The 21,638-nt window shown below is 36.8% G+C and overlaps 1 protein-coding gene and 1 long non-coding RNA gene across 2 annotated transcripts in view; one reads left to right on the top strand and one right to left on the bottom strand.

Annotated features, from left to right (window-relative positions):
• The first annotated feature begins 1,495 nt into the window (after positions 1-1,495).
• The window catches only part of LOC103567141 (olfactory receptor 5G9-like), a 40,669-nt gene continuing 20,526 nt past the window's right edge, over positions 1,496-21,638 (top strand). The window contains exons 1-2 of the mRNA XM_008543762.2: positions 1,496-1,543; positions 3,704-3,984. Coding sequence (XP_008541984.2) covers positions 1,496-1,543; positions 3,704-3,984 — 329 coding nt within the window. The remainder of the gene's footprint in view (positions 1,544-3,703; positions 3,985-21,638) is intronic.
• LOC139074590 (uncharacterized) lies at positions 15,492-19,698 on the bottom strand. Its single transcript, XR_011524277.1, has 2 exons — positions 19,524-19,698; positions 15,492-15,835 (listed from the first exon to the last, which is right to left on the bottom strand). It is a non-coding gene; the product is annotated as an uncharacterized lncRNA (long non-coding RNA).

Below are 21,638 nucleotides of genomic sequence, written 5' to 3'. Positions count from 1 at the left end.
TACCATAAGCAGAAGAAAGAGAGAGGAAGCTTCTGAGGTAGAATCTTGATTTGCTTTCTAAGAATGGAAAATGGACTGAGTGAGGTGACGAGAGGTAGAAAGATCTAGGTCTTTCTGTTAACCCACTTTCTTGGGCTCTTATGAAGCTTAAAATTAGTTAATACTCTCAAAACACTTTGAAGAATGCCTGGCATATAGTAAACATCTCCAGTGAGTAGATTAGTGTCCTCTGGAAAATTTTATGTGAACAGATGCCATCTCTTTTCTGAAATACCATGAAAGACTCCTTATTGCTTACAGAAACAAGTTGAAACTCATTTGCCTAATGTTAAATTACTTATGAATTTCAGGCCAAGTCTATCTATCTGACCTTATAATTTGAAATTTTTAACAGCCAATGTGGATTACATTTTCTCTCAAAGATGCTGTGCATATTTATAGCTTTCTATTGCAGCATAGACAACCCCAGTCCACCTTACTTTTATTTACCTATATTTTAGCATGCCTTTGCGATTCACCATGTCCAAGGGACTATTTCCAAACCCTCTGGTTGCAATGATTCTACCTTCCTAGTAATTCATGGGTCAATTACGGGGTCACTAGTGCTGCTATGTACCCAGGCTCCCTGTCTGATTATAATCTGTCTGAAGCAGAGCTCTATTTTAGAATCTCAAATCTGCACAATGTGAACAACTGGTACTCATCATGCAGTAGTTTATGGCTCAAAACTGTGTGTGTAGGTGGTCCCAAAGGGAGAGAGAATATTATTTTGTGCAGCTATGCTTGACACAAAGTCCCCAGACTATTTTCTCATAAAATAACTTTATTATCCTCTCTCTAGTCCTGATCTCCTGAGCTTCTGGTTCCTCAAGGGAGTTGGTTCCAATTTATACAACAACCTCTGCTGCACGTTTTCAGAACTGACTCAATGAACTCCTTTTGAAGGTGTCATTAGAAGGTCCAGGTTTCAAGATGGTGTAACTATATTGTTTATCTTCCTAGACACCTGAGGAAACTGAAAAGAATGACAAGTCTACATTTGTTGAGTAATTCATTTTCATATCAGGGTGTGTTAATTTTGGAATTCACTTTGCCATAAGCAGGCAGAGTCTAGGGCATGTTTCTTTAGACAGGTGAGTAAAGTGACTTCTCAATAGCCTTCAGGAGGCCACATATGGAAAAGAATTTAGGAACGTGGGAAAATATCATCTCTAAGCTTAGCATGACAAATAATTTGGTGCAAATAGAATATTTACTCTGTGTATTTTGGTTTAAATAACCTAACTTGCATGTACATTTTAGTTGAATTTTGTATTTGTCATAGAGATATTGTAATTTACTGGGTCATTTATGGGCTCAGAGAATGTTCAAATTAAGAGACTTTGACTTCTCTGGGTCTTAATTTATTCACCTTACCTAAATTGGGTGTTATAAGTAGAAAACAAACCTCTGAATCGGCTGACTTGAATTTTCATGCTGCTCACGTCATAGTCGCATGTATACCTTGGATAATGACTTTTCAGTATTAGAATATTTGGATTGGGTACAGCCAAGGAAATTTAACTTAATAGGCACTTCCACAGAAAGAAACCATCATTTTCACACAGGAATTTAAGTTTTATACAAATTATAAAGCACAACAATTATCACTGATGGATGTATTTCATCACATTTGTTTACAGAGGCAATTTCTTGAGATGATAGATGTATATATTCTAGTTTCATCTTATGAATTTTTTTTCATAACTTAAGTTTGTGACACTTAAAATGCCCTGTTTCCATCTTCTTTAGTATAGCTGATTCACATATGAATGACCTCTAGTGATTTTCTATGTTTAGAAAAACTAAATTCTTGGAACATTTTACTACTAAAGTATAGTTTTTCTGACTAATCTTAAATTCTACCCCTCAAGGTCTTTTCTTCCAAGCTCTGAGACAACAGGAGGTCAGGGGCTTTTAATTTCATTAATTTCTTCTTAACAAAACCCTTTCAAGATTTTTTTCAGGAAAGTATATTGTTAGACTTATGTCACTGCTTCTCCTGTGGCACATCCATTAATATTTTTATATGATTGTGCTTTTGGAATCATTATGATTATTTCAATGCCCAAATTGATACCTTTCTTCTTCAATTTTTGTTGATCGTTGTCCTCATTTCCTCTTGTCCTCCCTCCTCATTCATTTCTTATGAAAATATGTTTTATTTTGGGATAAAGATTCACAGGGAGCTTCAAAGATAGTACAGAGAAGTTCCACATACCCTTCACCCTGTTTTCCCCAGGGGTTACATCTGATGTAACTACAGTACAACATCTAATCCTGGAAAGTGACATTGGTATGATGTGTGTGTATCCTTCTATATAACTTTATAACATGCTTAGGTTTTTTTAACCAACACCTCAGTCAGTAGACAGAGCTATTCCATCTCTACAAAGATCTCCCTTATGCTACCCCTTTACAGACTCACCACCACCCTCCTTCCCATGATTCCTGAGACTGACAACCACTCACATGCTCTCCATCTCTACAATTTTGACATTTCGAGAAGGTTATATAAATGGAATCATAGAATTGTGGACTTTTGAGATCCACCTTTTCAATTCAGTCTAATAACCTTGGGTGCATTCAAGTTCTTGTGTGTGTCATATTTTGTTCTTCTTTATTATTGAATATTGTTCTATTGTATGGATACACCACAGTTTAACATTCACTTATGGTAGGACTTTTTGGTTATTTAAAATGTTTGGCATTATAAATGAAACTTGTATGAACAAAATTGTACAGGTATTTTGTGTGTACATAAATATTCATTTTTCTTACAAAATTACCCAGAGTGTCCCAATCGTCCTTAAAATATTTATATTTTTCCTCTCAAAAACCTATTAACACTATTTGGATCACAAAAGCAATATTTATGTCACACAATATTTAAGAACTGCTCCCTCCTTTGATGGACTTAAAAATCTGATGGAGTTCGATTAAAGTAATCAGTGTATACACCATTGATATGAGGGAACATGAGAGTTTTGGAAAAGGAGTCACACCGGATTTTCATCCAGTTCCAAAGTTAACTTCTCTTGTCTCAGTTTTCCCTCCCTCTTTAGATATCATAACCTTAGATAACTTAATTAACTACTGCTATAGATTCTAAGGGCATTGGGGAGGAAGTTACGTTACCAACGTCTATTTACCCTTAATTAGCAGTGAGAATAGGTATCAGTCTAAATTCATTGAATTCTCATAGTGCCTTTTTTGATGGTGTGCTTCTTAAAATGTCCTTGGTTCCAAGGTAAATATTTTTAGAAACATAACCTGGGATGGTTAGAGAACTTGCCTCAGATAATCTCCAATGTCCACTTCTGGGTTAAAATTCTATGATTCTATTTTAAAAGCCTGTTTCCAAGGAAGAAACAGAAGAGTTCTATGAGGTATAATGTCTTACTCAGGATCACACAAATAGTTCGTGGATAGACAGCATGACTGTCAGGAGTAGAAATCAAGAGAGTGAGACGTCAGGCCATGCTTTTTAACTTAAAAAAATAAAGTTAAATGCAGATCAAAAATTAAGAAGTCTTTAATTATGAACTGAATGCAAAGAAACATTTTTCTCTTTCTCATGACATTAAATCAGAGAAATGGATTAATGGAAATCAAACTACGGTGATTGCGATTTTTTTATGTGGGCTTAACACATCAATTCCAGCACCAGGTCGTCCTTTTTGTAATATTTCTCTTGTTTTATCTCATCAGTCTTCTGGGAAAATTGGGGATGATCACTCTCATTTGGATGGACTCCCGACCCCACACCCCAATGTACTTTTTTGTCAATCACTTGTCCTTTGTGGATGTTTGCTCCTCTTCTGTCCTTGGTCCCAAGATGTTGACTGACATCTTTGTGGAGAAAAAACTAATCTCTTTCTTTGGTTGTGCTACCAAGTTATGGCTTTTTGGTCAGTTTGTTGTGACTGAGTGTTTCCTTCTCGCTTCCACGGCTTTCTCAATCCTTTATGGGACAGCTGTCTCAATCCTTTATGGGACACTCTTCTCCATCTATGTATGTCCGTCTTCTAGTTTCTCCCTGGACATCAATAAAGTGGTTTCTGTGTTCTACACATCAGTGATTCCCATGTGGAACCCCCTCATCTACAGCTGAGAAACAAAGAGGTCAAGGATTCTTTCAGAAGGGCATTTGAAAGAAAAGAGTTTCTTATGGGTAGATAAACTAGAACATCTTTTGTATTACAGGTTGAGAACTAAGATAAATACAAGATACATGAATATGGGCTGGATGTGGGAAACGTGTTTAGATTCACTCTTTATTTTACTCTTAAGTATTCTGTGTCATTGAAACATCATAGAAAGTCTTTACATTATAACTTTTTCATTTTTATTTTCTCATTCAGCAGGAATGAGTCTTAGAACTTTAAACTGAGTTTGGTGGATTATTGAATGTCAAAATTTTAAAAGATATTCTCAAGGTTTGTGACTCATATAATAAGAATATATACAGATGGCCAATAGGCACATGAAAAGATGCTCATCATCACCAGTCATCAGGGAAATGCAAATTAAAACTACAATTAGATATTATCTTATGCCCATTAGAATGGCTATAATCACCAAGATAAAAAACAACAAACGTTGGAGAGGTTGTGGAGAAAAGGAACCCTCATCTAGTGCTGGTGGGAATACAAACTGGTGCAGTCACTGTGGAAAGCAGTATGAAGATTTCTCAAAAAATTAATAATAGAAATACCATATGGTCTAGCTATCATACTACTGGGTATTTATGCAAAGAATATGAAATCAACAACTGAAAGACACCAATGTACCCCTATGTTCCTTGCAGCATTATTCACAATAACCAACTTGGAAGCAACCGAAGTGTCCATAGACCAAGGATTGGATAAAGAAGACATGGTTTATATATACAATGGAATACTACTCAGCCATAAAAATGGTAAAATTGTCCCATTTGCAACCAGATACATGGATCTTGAGGGCATTATGCTAAGTGAAATAAGTCAGACAGAGAAAGACCAACACTGTATGGTTTCAATCATATGTGGAATATAAACAAATTTACAGACAAAGAGAATAAATTAGTGGTTTCCGGGGAAGCGGGGTGGAGAGCTTGCACAAGGGGTGAAAGGGCATACCTATCTGATGCATGACAAATAATAATGTACAACGGAAACTTCACTATGTTATTAGCTTTTACAAGCACAATAAAAAAAAGTTCTTTGCTAAATCCCGAGTAGGTGTTAGAACCACTCACTTAACAGTAGTGTTGTTTTACTGACAGGAGGTTAAGTTCCCTCAATTGCCTGTGAACTTGGTCTTGTCTCTTTAAAAATAAACTGTTAAAAATTGGATTATGGTCAAAAGGTAAAAAATTCCAATTATAAGATAAATGATTCCTGGAGATGTAATTAACAGCACAGTGACTATAGTTAGCAATATTGTCTTGTACATTTGTACGTTGCTAAAAGAGAATATATCAAAAGTTCTCTTAACAAGAAAAATATTTGTAGCTATGTAAGGTGATTGATGTTAACTAAACTTGTGTTAATCATTTTGCAATAGATACATATATCATCATATTCTATACCTTGAACTAATACAATGTGACATGACAATTATATGGTATTCACTAGGCAGGAAAAATATTGAATTTATGAATTATTATTAATTTGTTTGTTGAGGTAATACTTGTTTATAACATTATATCAATTTCAAGTGTGCATCAGTATATTGTGACTTCTGTATACATCATGTTCACTGCTAAAAGTCTAATTTCTATCCATCACTGTACAAATGTGCACCTTTACCATTTTCACACTTTCCCATGCCACTTCTCTTCTGGGAAACAACAATCTGTTCTCCATATCTGTGTGTTTATTTCTTGTTGCTTTTCATCTTCCACATATGACTGAAATAACATAGTATTTGTGTTACTCCATCAGACATATTTTACTTAGCATAATACCCTAAAGTTCCATCCATGTTGTCACAATTGGCAAGATGTCACCTTTCTTATGGTTGAGCAGTTCTCCATTGTGTGTGTATATTATATATTATGTAATTATGTAACCACATCTTCTTTATCCATTCATCTGTCAAAGGGCACTTAGGTTGTTTCCATGTCTTGGCTATTGTAAACAATGCTTCATTATAGGGGTACCTATATCTTTTCAATTTAGTGTTTCCATATTATTTGGATAAATACCCAGAAGTGGAACAGCTGGGTCATATGGTAGTTTTATTCTTAATCTTTTGAAAAATCTCCATACTGTTTTCCAGAATGTCTCACTAGTTTATATTTCCACCTACAGCATATGAGAGTTTCCTTTTATCCACATCCTCTCCAACACTTGTTATTTCTTGTCTTTTTAATAACTGCCATTCTGATGGGTGTGGATAATACCTCATTGTGGTTCTGATTTGCATTTCCCAAACAATTAGTGATGTTGAACATCTTTTATGTGATTGTTAAAAAAGGTATTAATCAGTAGGTATGTAAATATAACACTCTCTAATACTCCTTTTGTGTTTGGAGTACATATTTTGCAAAGGCTTTTTAAATCCCATATACTCTCTACTCATAGCAATAATTTATTGGGATTTTGTCACTGTAATTACATTATTCATGCATGTGAAGTGCAGAATGCATTGAAGTTATTTAATAAAGTGTTAGTTATTACTATTGATACGTATTGATTTTTGTGTCAAGGGTGGGACATTAATTCTATTTTTATAGAAAATGAGCCTGAGAGCTGTGAAGAATCAATGGATTGCCCATTACCTCATACATTTGTCTCACACATTTATTTTCTTCAGATACAATATTCTTTCAACCATACTTTTGTGTTTTATGTTCTGTAGCATAACAACAAATCCAAGAAATAAGGGAACAAACCATTTGTTGTACAATTGTACGACTCACTGGGATCAACATTTTAATCTTGAAGGCCTTTTTTAAAAAGTAGTTAATTTTAGTAGGAAGATCCAAGATGGCAGCGTGAACAGACTTCTTTGTCTCTCCCCCTTCGAATCTACAGCTAATTGGACATTCATCGCTTGACAAAGGATATCTATATAGCATCTCAGGACATCGGAGAGACCCACACTGCTATACATCAGAAGGCAGACGGACATCCCTACCGGAGGAGGTGGAGATAGGTGAAAACTATCCAACCCCGACCCCCGAACAGCCTAGATCCTGTGGGCAGCTTTCTCCCTGCAGACACCCCCAGAGCATCGCCACACACCAAGGGCAGGAGGGAGTCCATACCAGAGGAGGGACGGTGGAAACAGGTGAATGGACCCCTACCCAAGCCCCCCGCATTTACTCCTGAGACCAGAGGGAGGCTCCAGGGTTGCACACGGGAGGCCGTGGGGAAAACCCCTACCCGCCATAAGCAGAGAGGTCCCGCCCAGCATCAACAATGCCTGGGGGCCCCCAGAGAGAAACCCAAGAGGCGCGCCAGCCCGCTGGCTGCCGCCGCTAGCTCCTCTAAACAGGCTTTTGCCCAGGAGGGGATCTGGACTACCAAAGATCTCCTGGGAGAGGTCCAGGGCTGGGTGGAGATCCAGCTGCTGGCAACGCGGCCCAGGGTGAAAAACTCTGAAGTCCTGTCCTGGCGGCAGGCAGGGACTTTGCCTGCCATTATTGGAGAGGCTCTGCCCAGCCTCCGCAAAGCCTGGGGGCTCTCCCAGATGGTGCACCAGCCCGCCAGCTGCCACAGCAAGCTCCACTGACCGGGCTCTAGCTTGGGAGAGGCTCGGAACTACCAGAGATCTCCTGGGAGAGGTCCGGGGCTGGGTGGAGCTCCATCTTCCAGCTGCACAGCCTGGGGGAGAAACTCTGAAGGCCCATCCAGGCAGCAGGCAGGGTCTTTGCCTGGCATTAACAGAGAGGTCTTGCCCAGCATCCACAACACTGGGAGGGTCCCAAAGACGAGAATCTCAGGCAGGACAGCAGCCGAGCAGCTGCCACTGAACTCAAGGTATCCAGCTATCCCCCAGTTAGGGCAATGAGCTCCCCAAGATCCTAGGGGAGAGGACTGGGGCTGGGTGGAGTTCCAGCGACCTGGTTCTGTGGCCCAGGGGGGAAACTCTACAGTCTCACAGAAGCCTCAGCGATAGCCTCTGCACAGCACTAGTAGAGAGCACCCATCTGTCAACCACAAGGCTGGAAGACCTTGGGAAAAAAGTAGCATAGCTAGGGGAGCTAACCACAGACTGTAGAAAATGCCCATAGCTCTGCTGTGACCCATAGTGGACAAGCGAGATTTTGTGGGTGCTGACAGTGACAGAGCTGCAAATATAAGTGATCCTGCCCCTGGCCGCTGGAAAAGCCCATAAAACCACTGCAAAACCTAAGGAGGGACCACGTCTAGGTGGTCTGCAACAGTAGGCACCAGCAGCCTGAAGCCCCCCTGTGAAAGCCTCCACAGCTGAAGAGGGAACCCACAGGATCACTGTGACTGCGTGGAGGGGCCCAGGCCCAGTTAGCAACAGCTGATAGGGTTCCTGGTTGGAGCAGTATAAACAGCTGTCCTCCCACCACACCAGTAGAAACAAGTGGAAGCAGTAACTAAACTCTATCTCTATGTGGAGGCACAAATCTACACCATCAAGCAATATGAAAAAATATATTAAATCTCCAGAACAGAAGGAAAATGACAAACACACAGAAAACAACACCAAAGACAATGAAATATACAACCTAAAGGATGATGACTTCAAAACAGCCATCATTAAAAAACTCAATGAGTTAAAAGAGAATTCAGATAGACAACTCAAAGAGTTCAGGAGCTATGTCACAAAAGAGTTTGATACTATAAAGAAGAACCAAACAGAAATACTGGAAATGAAGAACACAATAGAGGAGATTAAGAATAATCTAGACACACTGAACAGTAGGGCCGATAATATGAAGGAAAGAATTAGCAATTTGGAAGATAGAAATACAGAAATGCTGCAGACAGAGGAGGAGAGAGAGCTAAGACTAAAAAGAAATGAAGAAACTCTCCAAGAATTATCTGATGCAATTAGGAGATGCAACCTAAGGATTATAGGTATACCAGAGGGAGAAGAGAGGGAGAAGGGGGCAGAAAGCCTATTCAAAGAAATGATGGCTGAGAACTTCGCAAACCTGGGGAGGGAGATGGAACTTCATGTAACAGAAGCCAATGGATCTCCAAACTTTATCAATGCAAGTAGACCAACCCCAAGACATATAGTAGTGAAGCTAGCAAAGGTCAATGACAAGGAGAGAATATTAAGGGCAGCCAGGCAGAAGAAATTAACCTACAAAGGAACTCCCATTAGGCATTCAGCAGACTTCTCAGCAGAAACTTTACAGGCTAGAAGAGAATGGAATGATATATTCAAAAATCTGAAGGACAAAAACCTGTAGCCGAGAATTCTCTACCCAGCGAAAATATCCTTCAAATATGATGGAGAAATAAAATCTTTCCCAGATAAACAAAAATTAAGGGAGTTCATTGCCACCAAACCTCCTCTTCAAGAAATGCTCAGGAAAACCCTCATTCCTGAAAAATCAAAAAAAGGAAAGGGACTATAAAACCAAGAGCAAAGAAGATAAGTAGAAGGACAACAACAGAGAGTAGCAGCTCTACATCAGAACAGACTAAACCATGGGACGAGAAACAAAGGAAATTGAAGAGAACTGGAAAACAAGACATAAAATGGCACTGGTAGGCCCCCACACTTCAATAATCACTCTAAATGTAAATGGATTGAACTCTCCAATCAAAAGACACAGAGTGGCAGGATGGATCAAAGAACAAGACCCAACAATATGCTGCCTCCAGGAAACACACCTCAGCCTCAAAGACAAACACAGACTCAGAGTGAAGGGATTCAAGACAATACTCCAAGCTAATAATGAACAAAAGAAAGCAGGTGTCGCAATACTAATATCAGACAAAGTAGACTTCAAAGTAAAACAGGTAAAGAAAGACAAAGAGGGACAGTATATACTGATAAAAGGGATTCTCCACCAAGAAGACATAACACTTGTAAATATATATGCACCCAACACAGGAACACCAAAATTTGTAAAGCAACTCTTAACAGAACTAAAAGAAGACATCAACAATACTATAACAGTAGGGGACCTCAACACCCCATTAACACCAATGGATAGAACATCCAGACAGAAAATCAACAAGGATATTATAGAAATAAATGAAAACTTAGACCAGATGGACTTAATAGATATATATAGAACACATCATCCAAAAACAGTAGGCTACACATTCTTCTCAAGTGCGCATTGAACATTCTCAAGAATAGACCATATTCTGGGAAACAAAGCAAGCATCAATAAATACAAGAGAGTTGAAATAATATCAGGCATCTTTTCTGATCACAATGCTATGAAACTAGAAATCAACTACAAGAATAAAGCAGAGAAAGGTGCAAAAATGTGGAGACTAAACAACACACTACTGAACAAACAATGGATTATTGAAGAAATTAAAGAAGAAATCAAATATTATCTGGAGACAGGTGAAAATGAGAACACGTCATACCAAATCATTTGGGATGCAGAAAAAGCAGTCCTAAGAGGGAAATTCTTCTCAATAGAGGCTCACCTCACAAAACAAGAAAAAGTTCACATAAGCAACCTCAAACAACACATAACAGAATTAGAAAAAGAAGAACAAAGCCCAGAATCAGCAGAAGGAGGGAAATAATAAAAATAAGAGCAGAAATAAACGATATTGAAACTAAAAAGACAATAGAAAGGATCAATGAAACAAAGAGTTGGTTCTTCGAAAAAATTAGCAAAATCAGCAAACCCTTGGCCAGACTCACCAAGAAAAGATGGGAGAACTCTCAAATAAATAAAATTAGGAATGAGAGAGGAGAAATCACAACGATACCAAAGAAATACAAGGGATCATAAGAGAATACTATGAAAAACTATATGCCAACAAATTGAACAACCTAGAAGAAATGGACAAATTCCTGGACTCTTACAACCTCCCCAAACTGAAGCAGGAAGAAATGGAGATTCTGAATAGGCCAATCACAAGTAAAGAAATAGAAACAGTAATCGAAAAGCTCGCCAAAAATAAGAGTCCAGGACCAGACGGCTTCTCTGGAGAATTCTACCAAACATTCAAAGAAGACTTAATACCTATTCTTCTCAAACTATTCCAGAAAATTGAGGAAGATGGAGTACTCCCCAACACATTCTATGAAGCCAACATCACTCTGATCCCCAAACCTGACAAGGACAACACAAAGAAGGAGAACTACAGGCCGATATCACTGATGAACATAGATGCAAAAATCCTCAAAAAAATTCTGGCAAACTGAATACAGCAATATGTAAAAAAAATTATACACCATGATCAAGTGGGATTTATACCAGGGACACAGGGATGGTTCAACATCCTCAAGTCAATCAACGTGATACACTACATTAACAAAATGAGAAACAAAAACCACATGATCACCTCAATAGATGCAGAGAAAGCATTCGACAAGATCCAACACCCATTTATGATAAAAACCCTCAATAAAATGGGTATAGAAGGAAAGTACCTCAACATAATAAAGGCCATATATGACAAACCCACAGCCAACATCATACTCAACGGAGAAAAACTGAAAGCCATCCCTCTGAGGACAGGAACAAGACAAGGGTGCCCACTTTCACAAATCCTATTCAACATAGTACTGGAGGTGTTAGCCAGAGAAATTAGGCAGGTAAAAGAAATAAAAGGAATCCAAATAGGCAATGAAGAAGTAAAACTCTCGCTGTTTGCAGACGACATGATCTTATATATAGAAAACCCCAAAGAATTCATAGGAAAACTACTAGAAACAATCAACAGCTTCAGCAAAGTTGCAGGGTATAAAATCAACATGCATAAATCAGTAGTATTTCTATACACAAACAATGAACCAACAGAAAAAGAACTCAAGAACTCAATCCCATTCACAATCGCAACAAAAAGAATAAAATACCTTGGGATAAATTTAACCAAGGAAGTGAAAGATTTATACAATGAAAACTACAAGACTTTCTTCAAAGAAATGGACGACGACATAAAGAGATGGAAAGACATTCCATGCACATGGGTTGGAAGAATAAACATAGTAAAAATGTTCATACTACCTAAAGCAATCTACAGATTCAACGCTAGCCCAATCAGAATACCAAGGGCATTCTTTACGGAAATTGAGCAAAGAATCCTAAAGTTCATATGGGGCAGCAAAAGACTGCAAATTACTAAAACAATCCTGAGTAAGAAAAACAAATCCGGAGGCATCACAATCCCCAATTTGAAAACATACTACAAAGCTACAGTGATCTAAATAGCATGGTACTGGTACAAAAACAGGTCCACAGATCAATGGAACAGAATTGAAAGCGCAGAGATAAAACCTCACATCTATGGACAGATAATCTTTGACAAAGGAGCTGAGGGCCTACAATGGAGAAAAGAAAGTCTCTTCAACAAATGGTGTTGGGAAAACTGGACAGCCAATGTAAAAGAATGAAGATCGATCATTCTTTTTCACCAGTCACAAAAATAAACTCAAACTGGATCAAAGACTTAAAGATTAGGCCTGAAACAATAAGTCTTCTAGAAGAGAATAGAGGCAGTACACTCTTTGACATCAGTTTCAAAAGAATCTTTTCGGACACTATAACTCCTCAGATGAGGGAAACAATAGAAAGAATAAACAAATGGGACTTCATCAGACTAAAGAGTTTCTTCAAAGCAAGGGAAAACAGGATTGAAACAAAAAATCAGCCCACTAATTGGGAAAAAATATTTACTAGCTACTTATCCGACAAAGGATTAATATCCATAACATACAAAGAACTCACACAGCTTAGCAACAAAAAAACAAACAACCCGATGAAAAAATGGGCAGAGGACATGAACGGACATTTCTCCAAAGAAGATATAAGTATGGCCAAGAGACACATGAAAAGATGTTCATCATCCCTAATCATCAGGGAAATGCAAATCAAAACTACACTAAGATATCACCTTACACCCGTTAGATTGGCAAAAATATCCAAAACCAAAAGCGACAAATGTTGGAGAGGTTGTGGAGAAAAAGGAACCCTCATACACTGTTGGTGGGAATGCAAACTAGTGCAGCCACTATGGAAAACATTATGGAGATTTCTCAAAAAGTTAAAAATAGAAATACCCTATGACCCAGCCATCCCACTACTGGGTATCTACCCTAAGAATCTGAAATCAGCAATCCCGAGAATCCCATGCACCCCTATGTTCATCACAGCATTATTTACAATAGCCAAGACGTGGAACCAACCTAAATGCCCAGAACCTGACGACTGGATAAAGAAGATATGGTATATATACACAATGGAATACTACTCAGCCATAAAAAAAGGACCAAATTGTTCCATTCGCCTCAACATGGATGGACCTGGAGGGTATTATGTTAAGCGAAATAAGCCAGACAGTGAAAGACGAACTCTATATGACCCCACTTATAGGTGGAAGTTAACATATAGACATGGAGAACTGATGGGTGGTTACCAGGGAAAAGGGGGGGTGGGGGGAGGGTACAAAGGGTGAAATGGTGTGCCCACAAAATTACTAACAATAATGTACAACTGAAATCTCACAAGGTTGTAATCTATCATAATCTTAATTAAAAAAAAGTTAAAAAAATAGTTAATTTTAGTCCACTGACTAAAGGATGTAAATAATCTCTAATACCCTAGAATTTTTTTGCTTGTTTTGCTTATTTTTCACCATACTTTCTGGTAGTTTTGGTGTCTGTATTAGGTGATGACTTGGGTCAAGATACTATTCAATTAAGAGGAAGCGGGAGTTAGGTAATGTTATAATCAACAATTAATGTAACAATTTTTTTTGTATATGACTTTCATGTGCCTAAAACTTTACTGGGTGTTATTCATATTGAAAAGAATGGTGCTCATGAAAACTACAACCTGGTGGAGCATAAAGACAAGCAACAAACTAAAATATTAAAAAGATGATTACATATCCATGGTGATTTCTGTGACAAAAATAATCAAGGCATCAAGATAGACTATAAAGGAGTATGTTTATGCAGGGGTAGTAAAGCAAAACCTTTGCAAATAATGTAGAAATAGTGAAAAATATGAATAAATTCTGTTCATTGTATGGCTTTCCTTGGAGTCTGGATGTCAGTATTTGGGTTATAAAATTAGAAGGGACCTACAAAATAGTGTTACTGAACACAACACAGTTTCATTACCTGATGTGCAGGAAGGCCAAATTGCAGCAATGTCGGGTTTGTAGAAAGTAAAGAGGTTTATCATTGAAATGCAGACAGACAAGGAGATGGGAGTTAAAAGTCAAATCCATATCCTCAAAGGGAAAAGGATAAGGTTTATATTCTTGCCGAGGAAGATTCACATTGAGCTAACCTACACTGCCAGTACTCCTCTTTTTCTTTTTGCTTGAGGAATATTAGCCCTGAGCTAACATCTGTGCCAATCCTCCTTAACTTTTTGTATGTGGGACACCTCTATAGCATGGCTGATTTGTGCAGCAGGTCCACACTAAGCATCCAAACCCACAAACATGGACCACTGAAGTGGAGAGCATGCAACGTTAACAACTTGGCTTCAGGGCTGGGCCCAAAAAGGGTAGGGGATTTTGCCTGGGGTTTTAGGTAGTGGAGGAGAGTATGTGCTTGGATTTTAGGTAGGGGAGAGGGAGAAAGTGGCCTTCCTGATTGGCGTTTTCCCACCAGTCTGCATTTTCCTTTAAGACTGACTTTCTTTTTCTTTGTCTAGACTTTTCTGTTTAGTTTTCCTTCTCAGCCTGTGTTTGGCTTTTTCAAGCTGCATCTCGTTTTTCTTGATGTCTAGACGTTAATTTCCTAGGAAAAACATTTCACACTTATTCTAAGGAGGGACAGAAAGACCTGGTTAGTTTTAAATAACAGTTGATTATGCTGAGTATGCACATCTGCAGTTAGTAAAGCTTAGCTCAAATTTTTGTTCTAGGCAAGATTTTAAGTTCTTCATTCTCAATTTCAGTACACATTGTCTTATGATCATTCCTAAATCTTAGGGAATTGGAGGGAAGACCACTCTAGCTACTTCCTGCTGTGAAAAGGTGAAGTTCAGTGTCTGAGGAATGAAACTGTTCTATCTTTATTTTTAAATGGTTTTGGATACTAGGTGGGGAGAGCAAGGAATCCTTTGCATGAATAATATTTTTGCAGTCTGATCAATGGCTTTGGAACAAGATTTAAGTCCATATTTTATAATTACACAGATGGTCACACATATTGGCAAAATCGACAGCCCAAGTTTTAGTATCCCCTCCATAGTGGACCTCAATCCTAGGGGAATCTTTTGTAAGATGCCTGTAAACCAATAAAGGTTAGGGCCTAGAATCTGAGGTGAAACCTGATGTAGCCATGTAGCCTGCTATCTAATAGTCCAACAAATAAGATAAGAAACTGGGAGTCATTTATTACTTATCTTTAGGGGGCAGTCTTCTGAACAACTTGTGGCCTATAAGGTGTTCCCTTGTTGTTTCAGAGAAGTCAGTGCCTAGAGTATGAAGCCAGGCAAGGTTTGGGTTATCCCAATTGTGATGATTTTCTACAACATTGTTCCTGTTCCCTGTGGCATTTCTCTTGTGGTCTCATTCAGTGGGGATGAAGTTGATGTTCGGTGTGCTGGTACTCCCAGGATTTCAATAACACTCAGTCTCCATGATGAAGATGGTGCAGAGGGACATCTGACAGTGTTTAATTCCTTAATTTGAGTTCCCCTGGGTCTTTTGGATGATCTCTAGAACATAGAACATGTCTCCCAAAGTTAGACCTATATTGTAAGCAAGTAACCCAGTATTTAAGAAGAAGCATTTCCAGAGAAATAGAAAGAAAAAATGAGATTAATATTCAGAAAAAAATATAATCCAATTTCTGAGCCCAGGGGATGACCAGTCAAGAAGATTTCCAGATTTCAAGGTTCAAGCATCTTTTGCAGTTTGAAATGTCTGATGATGTCATTGAGTGTTCAGGTAAACATTTGATTGGCTTATACAGTAACAGTCATGAAGATTGTCTAAACATAGGTTATCATTGTGTTTTCTCTTAAATTTATATCAAGTCATCAAGCTTTAGTTTACAGGACATCTGGAAAAATGGTGCTTTCAGTTCTCAATGACTCAAAATGAAAAAGATGGAAAAAATTAAAAACACCAATTTGGAGATGAGTGCCAGATTTTTGAGGGAACTAAAACAATTCAAGATCCAGTTCAGTTTACAGGTAAAAAGCAAAAACTTCAAAGACAAATAACAGAACTAGAATCTAACTCCACAAATGTGTACTATAGTTTCTACTGAAACATAATTTTTTTCTCTAAAATAACCCTCATTTTTTCCAAATATAGTCAAATTCAGTCTCATTGAATTGAAAAATAAGTAGTTTCAATAAACCTGTCTCAATTATTTACATAAGTACGGCAAGAATAGCAATTGATCATATAAGGTCTTTGCTGAAACTTATATAAGGAATCTCAGATTGAACTTTAAAGGACTCTTGAGGCCATGAAAGCCAAGCTAGGGACTTGTCATCAGACTCTGCCTGCAATGCACACATATTTTGGGTAAATTCCTCTCTTCTCAAGTATCCCAAATTATCTTGAGATTCTTGCACCAGCCAGGGAAGTCACCTTCTTTATTCACCTGGTAAGGTTGTTGGGAACCCTTTAAGCAAGGCAGCAGATCAGTATTTCCAAGTGGCTTTATTTGTTATGTAAAGTCAATCCTGTGACGTAGAATTGTTTGGTAATATCTGAGTCTATGCCTGTTTATGCCAAATATGATATTCAAGTCAAAGCCTTGGTAATATAACCAATGTTTTGAATTGTGCCCTGGTATAAGGAGAATAGATTTTTATTGAACTTATGCAAATAACTATATTGCCATGAAAATAAATATACTTATTCATTAAGAGTCTCCAAATTCTGGAGGGATAAGGTGGGGAAAAAAATAAATGCTTCACTTCAGTTTATAAATTGCTATGTCATAATCCCTTAAGAGATAATAGAAAAAGATTTTCTTAAATCTAGGGAAACAAAAAATAAAAAATATCAGCAATATTTCAAAAGGAAATTCATAAAAATTGTAATCATTCTCATAAATTTATTCAGTTCCATGTAATCACTTTTGATCTTGATCTTTTGTTGGCAGTTTTATGAGGCCATCAGTTTCTCTACTACACGTCTGTAATTTCTTACCCAGCTAAATTTAATAATCTGAAAGTTTATCAGAAATCTGGATTCTAGAGCAAATGTCAGATTCATTTCCATGAATCTCTCTAGAGATGAAACATATTTTCAAAAACATCAGAGTAAAACAATACTGTCTGTGAATAACAAAAGACTTAAAAATGGCAATTGACAGAGAAACCTAGCTATTTCTGTGACATACAACACTTTGAGATAATAACTAGAATTATGACTGACAACCAGGACAGATCAGAGTATTAGGAATGTTATATAATTTTTAAAGCACTTATATTGATGATATTTAGCACACAATATAACCTCAGAAGGTTTATCATCTTTTATTTGACAATACTTCCTATGTAATTTAACACATCAAACAAGTTTAGTTTAATAGCTCTCTTCTTATAGAAAGAGAGAATAAATTCTTTGAGAATTACCAGAGTTTATTGGTAATCCTCAAAGTTAATTTTAAATCAGAAGAAAGACTTTATCCAGGATTTGAAACTTGAGGAAATTTTGTCAAAATTTAAGAAGATTGTAAAACAGTTGCTCAAATGGGAAACAATGCTTAGTTATCCATTCAACCAAAGTGATGACAGAAGATCTCAAAGGCAAATGTAGAGAGTTAAATGCTTAAAGAAAAGCTCTCATTGAGAGACCTTAGCCTTTTTGAATGTAGAAAATGATTTTAACAGAACATAGATTCTCTTTTTCTTAGGTAGATTTACTCAAAAATAAAGAAAAATCTTTTATAACCTCTTTATCAAAAGCAGAGCAAATTTCAAGAAAATTATGTTTTTCAGAGAGAGAAAGACAAATTCTAATTTTGCACCAGCTTACTTGTGATATTGATACATATTCACTTAATTAAATTCATTTTAATCACTGCCAACTTGACAATGCACAAAACTCTTTCCTTTGGGTTTTATTTCTACAAGCTTGCTGTCACTTGCTTTTTACATTCAGAATTTGTCCCATGTCTTCTCTCCTTTTACTTTAGGACTTATATATCTTTCTTAAGAAAACAAAAAAAAATCCATTTTTTATAACTTCTTTACTGAAAACATACATCTTGTTTTCTTGTAAGATGTAAGAATGTAAGAAAACATTCATCTTACCTTCTTCTAGAAATACGTGCTTTCTCATATAAAATTTTTCATCATAGCGTAAAACATGTTTATTGATAAACCCAATCATCTATCATTTCCTCTGAGATAACAATCCAAAGACAGCCAAATCTATGCTTAGTAATCAATTTCTAATATTTTATCTTATGTGGAAAGTACCTAGCAATTCAAAAAACTTTTACTAATTAACTTAATTTAATAAAATTCTAAGGATTCAAGTTAACAAAAAGATTTTGGAAGCTATTTTTCATGTATACATACCACAAACCATAGTTATCATACCCAAAAACTCCTTCATTTTTTATATATGTAAATCATGTGATCTAAATAATTATGTTTAGATTACTCACCAAAACCTCATGCAATGTTAAGCAGCCAGCCATCATATTAGCTTTTTAAGTACATTCATCACAATGTAATTATTGTTAAAATCTTCCCCAAAAAACTTTCATCCTTTTCACACCCATTTAGTTTACCTATTCCCAATAATTATATTTAGATTCCCTACAAAGACTTCATGAAACATCAGACAAAATCTGCTATTATTCCAAGTTATTATGTTTTTGCTGACAAATTTTGTAACAGAGGTTACATTTCTGTATCATATCAAATGTTGACAACTCTGAAGCATTTTTATTTTAATCAAACTGACACACTTAAACACACTTTCATTTACCAAAGATCATTGTATATCATGTTAACTCAAAAGACATCTGAGGTAGTTTCTATTATACTTAGAAATAATTTATATAGATAAGCCCTTACTACAAGCCAGTTAGTTAGAGCTGTTTTAGAAATTATACCATCTGGAGGTAGACAAATATATAGAGAGAGTTACACGCTGGTAGACACAGAGATCTTCAAAATTTTAGCAATGTCTCTTACAAAATTCAAAAAATAGTTGAATACAAATTGCTACTTGGCAGATGGACCTGCTCAGATGGGCAAAGATTTTTACTAACAGTTCTTTTGCTTTTGCTATAAGGATTCTTTTAAGTGCTATTTTTGAAGTCATTTTGCCTTTTAGAAGCTTCTGCATACTAACCAAATGTTCCATTCCATTGTCTCTGAGAGGTTTTGAGTCTCTTTTTAAAGAGGACCCTTAAGGTGGACTTACCTGAAACAGAATTTCCTCAGAATGGTCATTGTAGATCCAAATTATTTCAATAGCTTACCCATTTCCTTTTGCATAATTTTAAATCAGGATTTTGGAAGAGCTGAAAAAGGGAACTTAGTGAGAGAAGAGCAGCAGATTTGGTTTCGTTTCACTAGCATGTTTGCTGCTGCAGCTGACATCCACCATTCTGGCATGAATTTTATTTAATTATTTTCATTTAAAGAGGCAGTAAAGGATTCCTGATCCTATTTAGAAGCCTCAAAACTTAAAATAGTCATCCCACTGGGTAAATTTTATAGCCAGTTTTTCCAAACTGCACATGCAAATATACCAGTTTGGATAAAGTGAAATGGTACCATTTGGCCAATTTAAAATGAGGCCTCCTTTAGTAGGTTTAGTTAAAATTATCTGAAGGGTGGATTTATATGCTCTGACAATATCAGGCATTGGAAACATTACCCACTGAGACATATGTTTATCTTCATAATATAATCTATAGTACAATCAAGCAAAAAAGATGAAATTATTTTATATAAAACCCATTTAAATATACCAATTTTCTTACAAAATTTTTTCTCAATTTCATCAACTCTTATAACTGTAATTATAGTTTTCATTAGGACTTTATCAATAAGTCTCAGCCTTATAATACTGGGTAGGGGAAGCATTCCTAGCCAGGCATAACATCCCTCCCCAAAAAGCATTCAAACAAAGTTAACATGACTTCTTAATATAATATTAGCTCAAACATTTTAATCTTTATAATCTTATCAATCTTAGCACATTAACTGTTGCCCCAAGTGATTATTGGTCAGGTTTCTCATTGTAATTTCTGTCTTCTGGCTTTTTAATTTTTTCCAAATGAGAGTAAATATGACAGGCTTTTTTGAGGTCCCTTCACATTAGGAGGCTGGTAGGGGGTCCCTTTAGCCTGCTCAACCTTAGACAGTGTTTTATTAAAACCTTTGTTTTAACTTCATTAATGTCCATTCTATTCATCCCATTTTTTCATTTTAATAACTAGATAAATATTTTTGTCCTGCTGGGGTGACTCCTGTGACTCTTCCCTTTCTGATTCTTTTTTCTTTACCCCCTTTATAATATTTATCTTATTTGCCCCACTGTCTTATTTCCTAAAATTCTCTTTAAAAATTTCCACCTTGTAAAGCAGAGTCCCTTTATTTTTTTCATCTTTATTTTATTCTTCTGTTAACTTGATATTTTCACTAGCATCTGTAAGACCATTTGAGGAAGCTGAAACCCCAAATTTGATTGTTTCATCTTTTTCTTTTTCACAAATTTATAACAGAAAACATTCCAACTTTGCAATATATAACCCAGAAGCTTGCCTCTGAGAATCAAATTTGAGTTTCCCATTATGGCATCACCCACACATACACACATTATGCACATTTGCAGACAAACACACACAGTTATCAAAAGAAATGGAACCAAGATTTCCTTTATGAGAACAAAGCTTCGGTAACCTGAAAGGGAACCCCTGAAAAGGTGAACAAATTACACATTCACATGTGCACACACACACACACACACAAATATTAAAACAAGTGGAACCAAGAGTTAGCTCTTTCAACAAATCGGGCTTCCCCTGAACAAACTTTAGTAAGCTGGACCAAAGCCCATGAAACTGAGGCAAACAAACCACACATTCACAAACATACACACACCCACAAATATCAAAACAAATGGAGCTCAGAGTTAGTCCTGGCTGAGTGAGGATCTCTAGCTGTTTCATCAAAAATACCCCCTCCAAACAAACTCCAGTAACCTGGAACAAAACCCCTGAAGCAGAGGCAAAAAAAATGAAAGAGAAAATAAGACTCAGTAACTTTTAATGCGTCAACTCAACAAAAGTACCAAAAAAATGGAAGCTGGAGTTTTCTCTCTGAGCAAATTCCCTAGTACTTTCAACAAAATTGTGGCCCCCTTGGGGCCAGCCCCATCGCCCAGTGGTTAAAATTCTGCATGCTCTGCTTCAGCAGCCCAGGTTTGTAGATCCAGATCTCAGATGCATACCTGCACCACTTCTTAGCCATGTTGTGATGGTGACCTACATTCAAAATAGAGGGAGATTGGTGCAGATGTTGGCTCAGG

The sequence above is a fragment of the Equus przewalskii genome, chromosome 11 (assembly GCF_037783145.1).
Source record: "Equus przewalskii isolate Varuska chromosome 11, EquPr2, whole genome shotgun sequence".
NCBI classification, from domain to species: domain Eukaryota; kingdom Metazoa; phylum Chordata; class Mammalia; order Perissodactyla; family Equidae; genus Equus; species Equus przewalskii.
The sequence above is the reverse complement of the archived record's forward strand: the minus strand, read 5'-3'. Positions and strand labels throughout refer to the sequence as shown.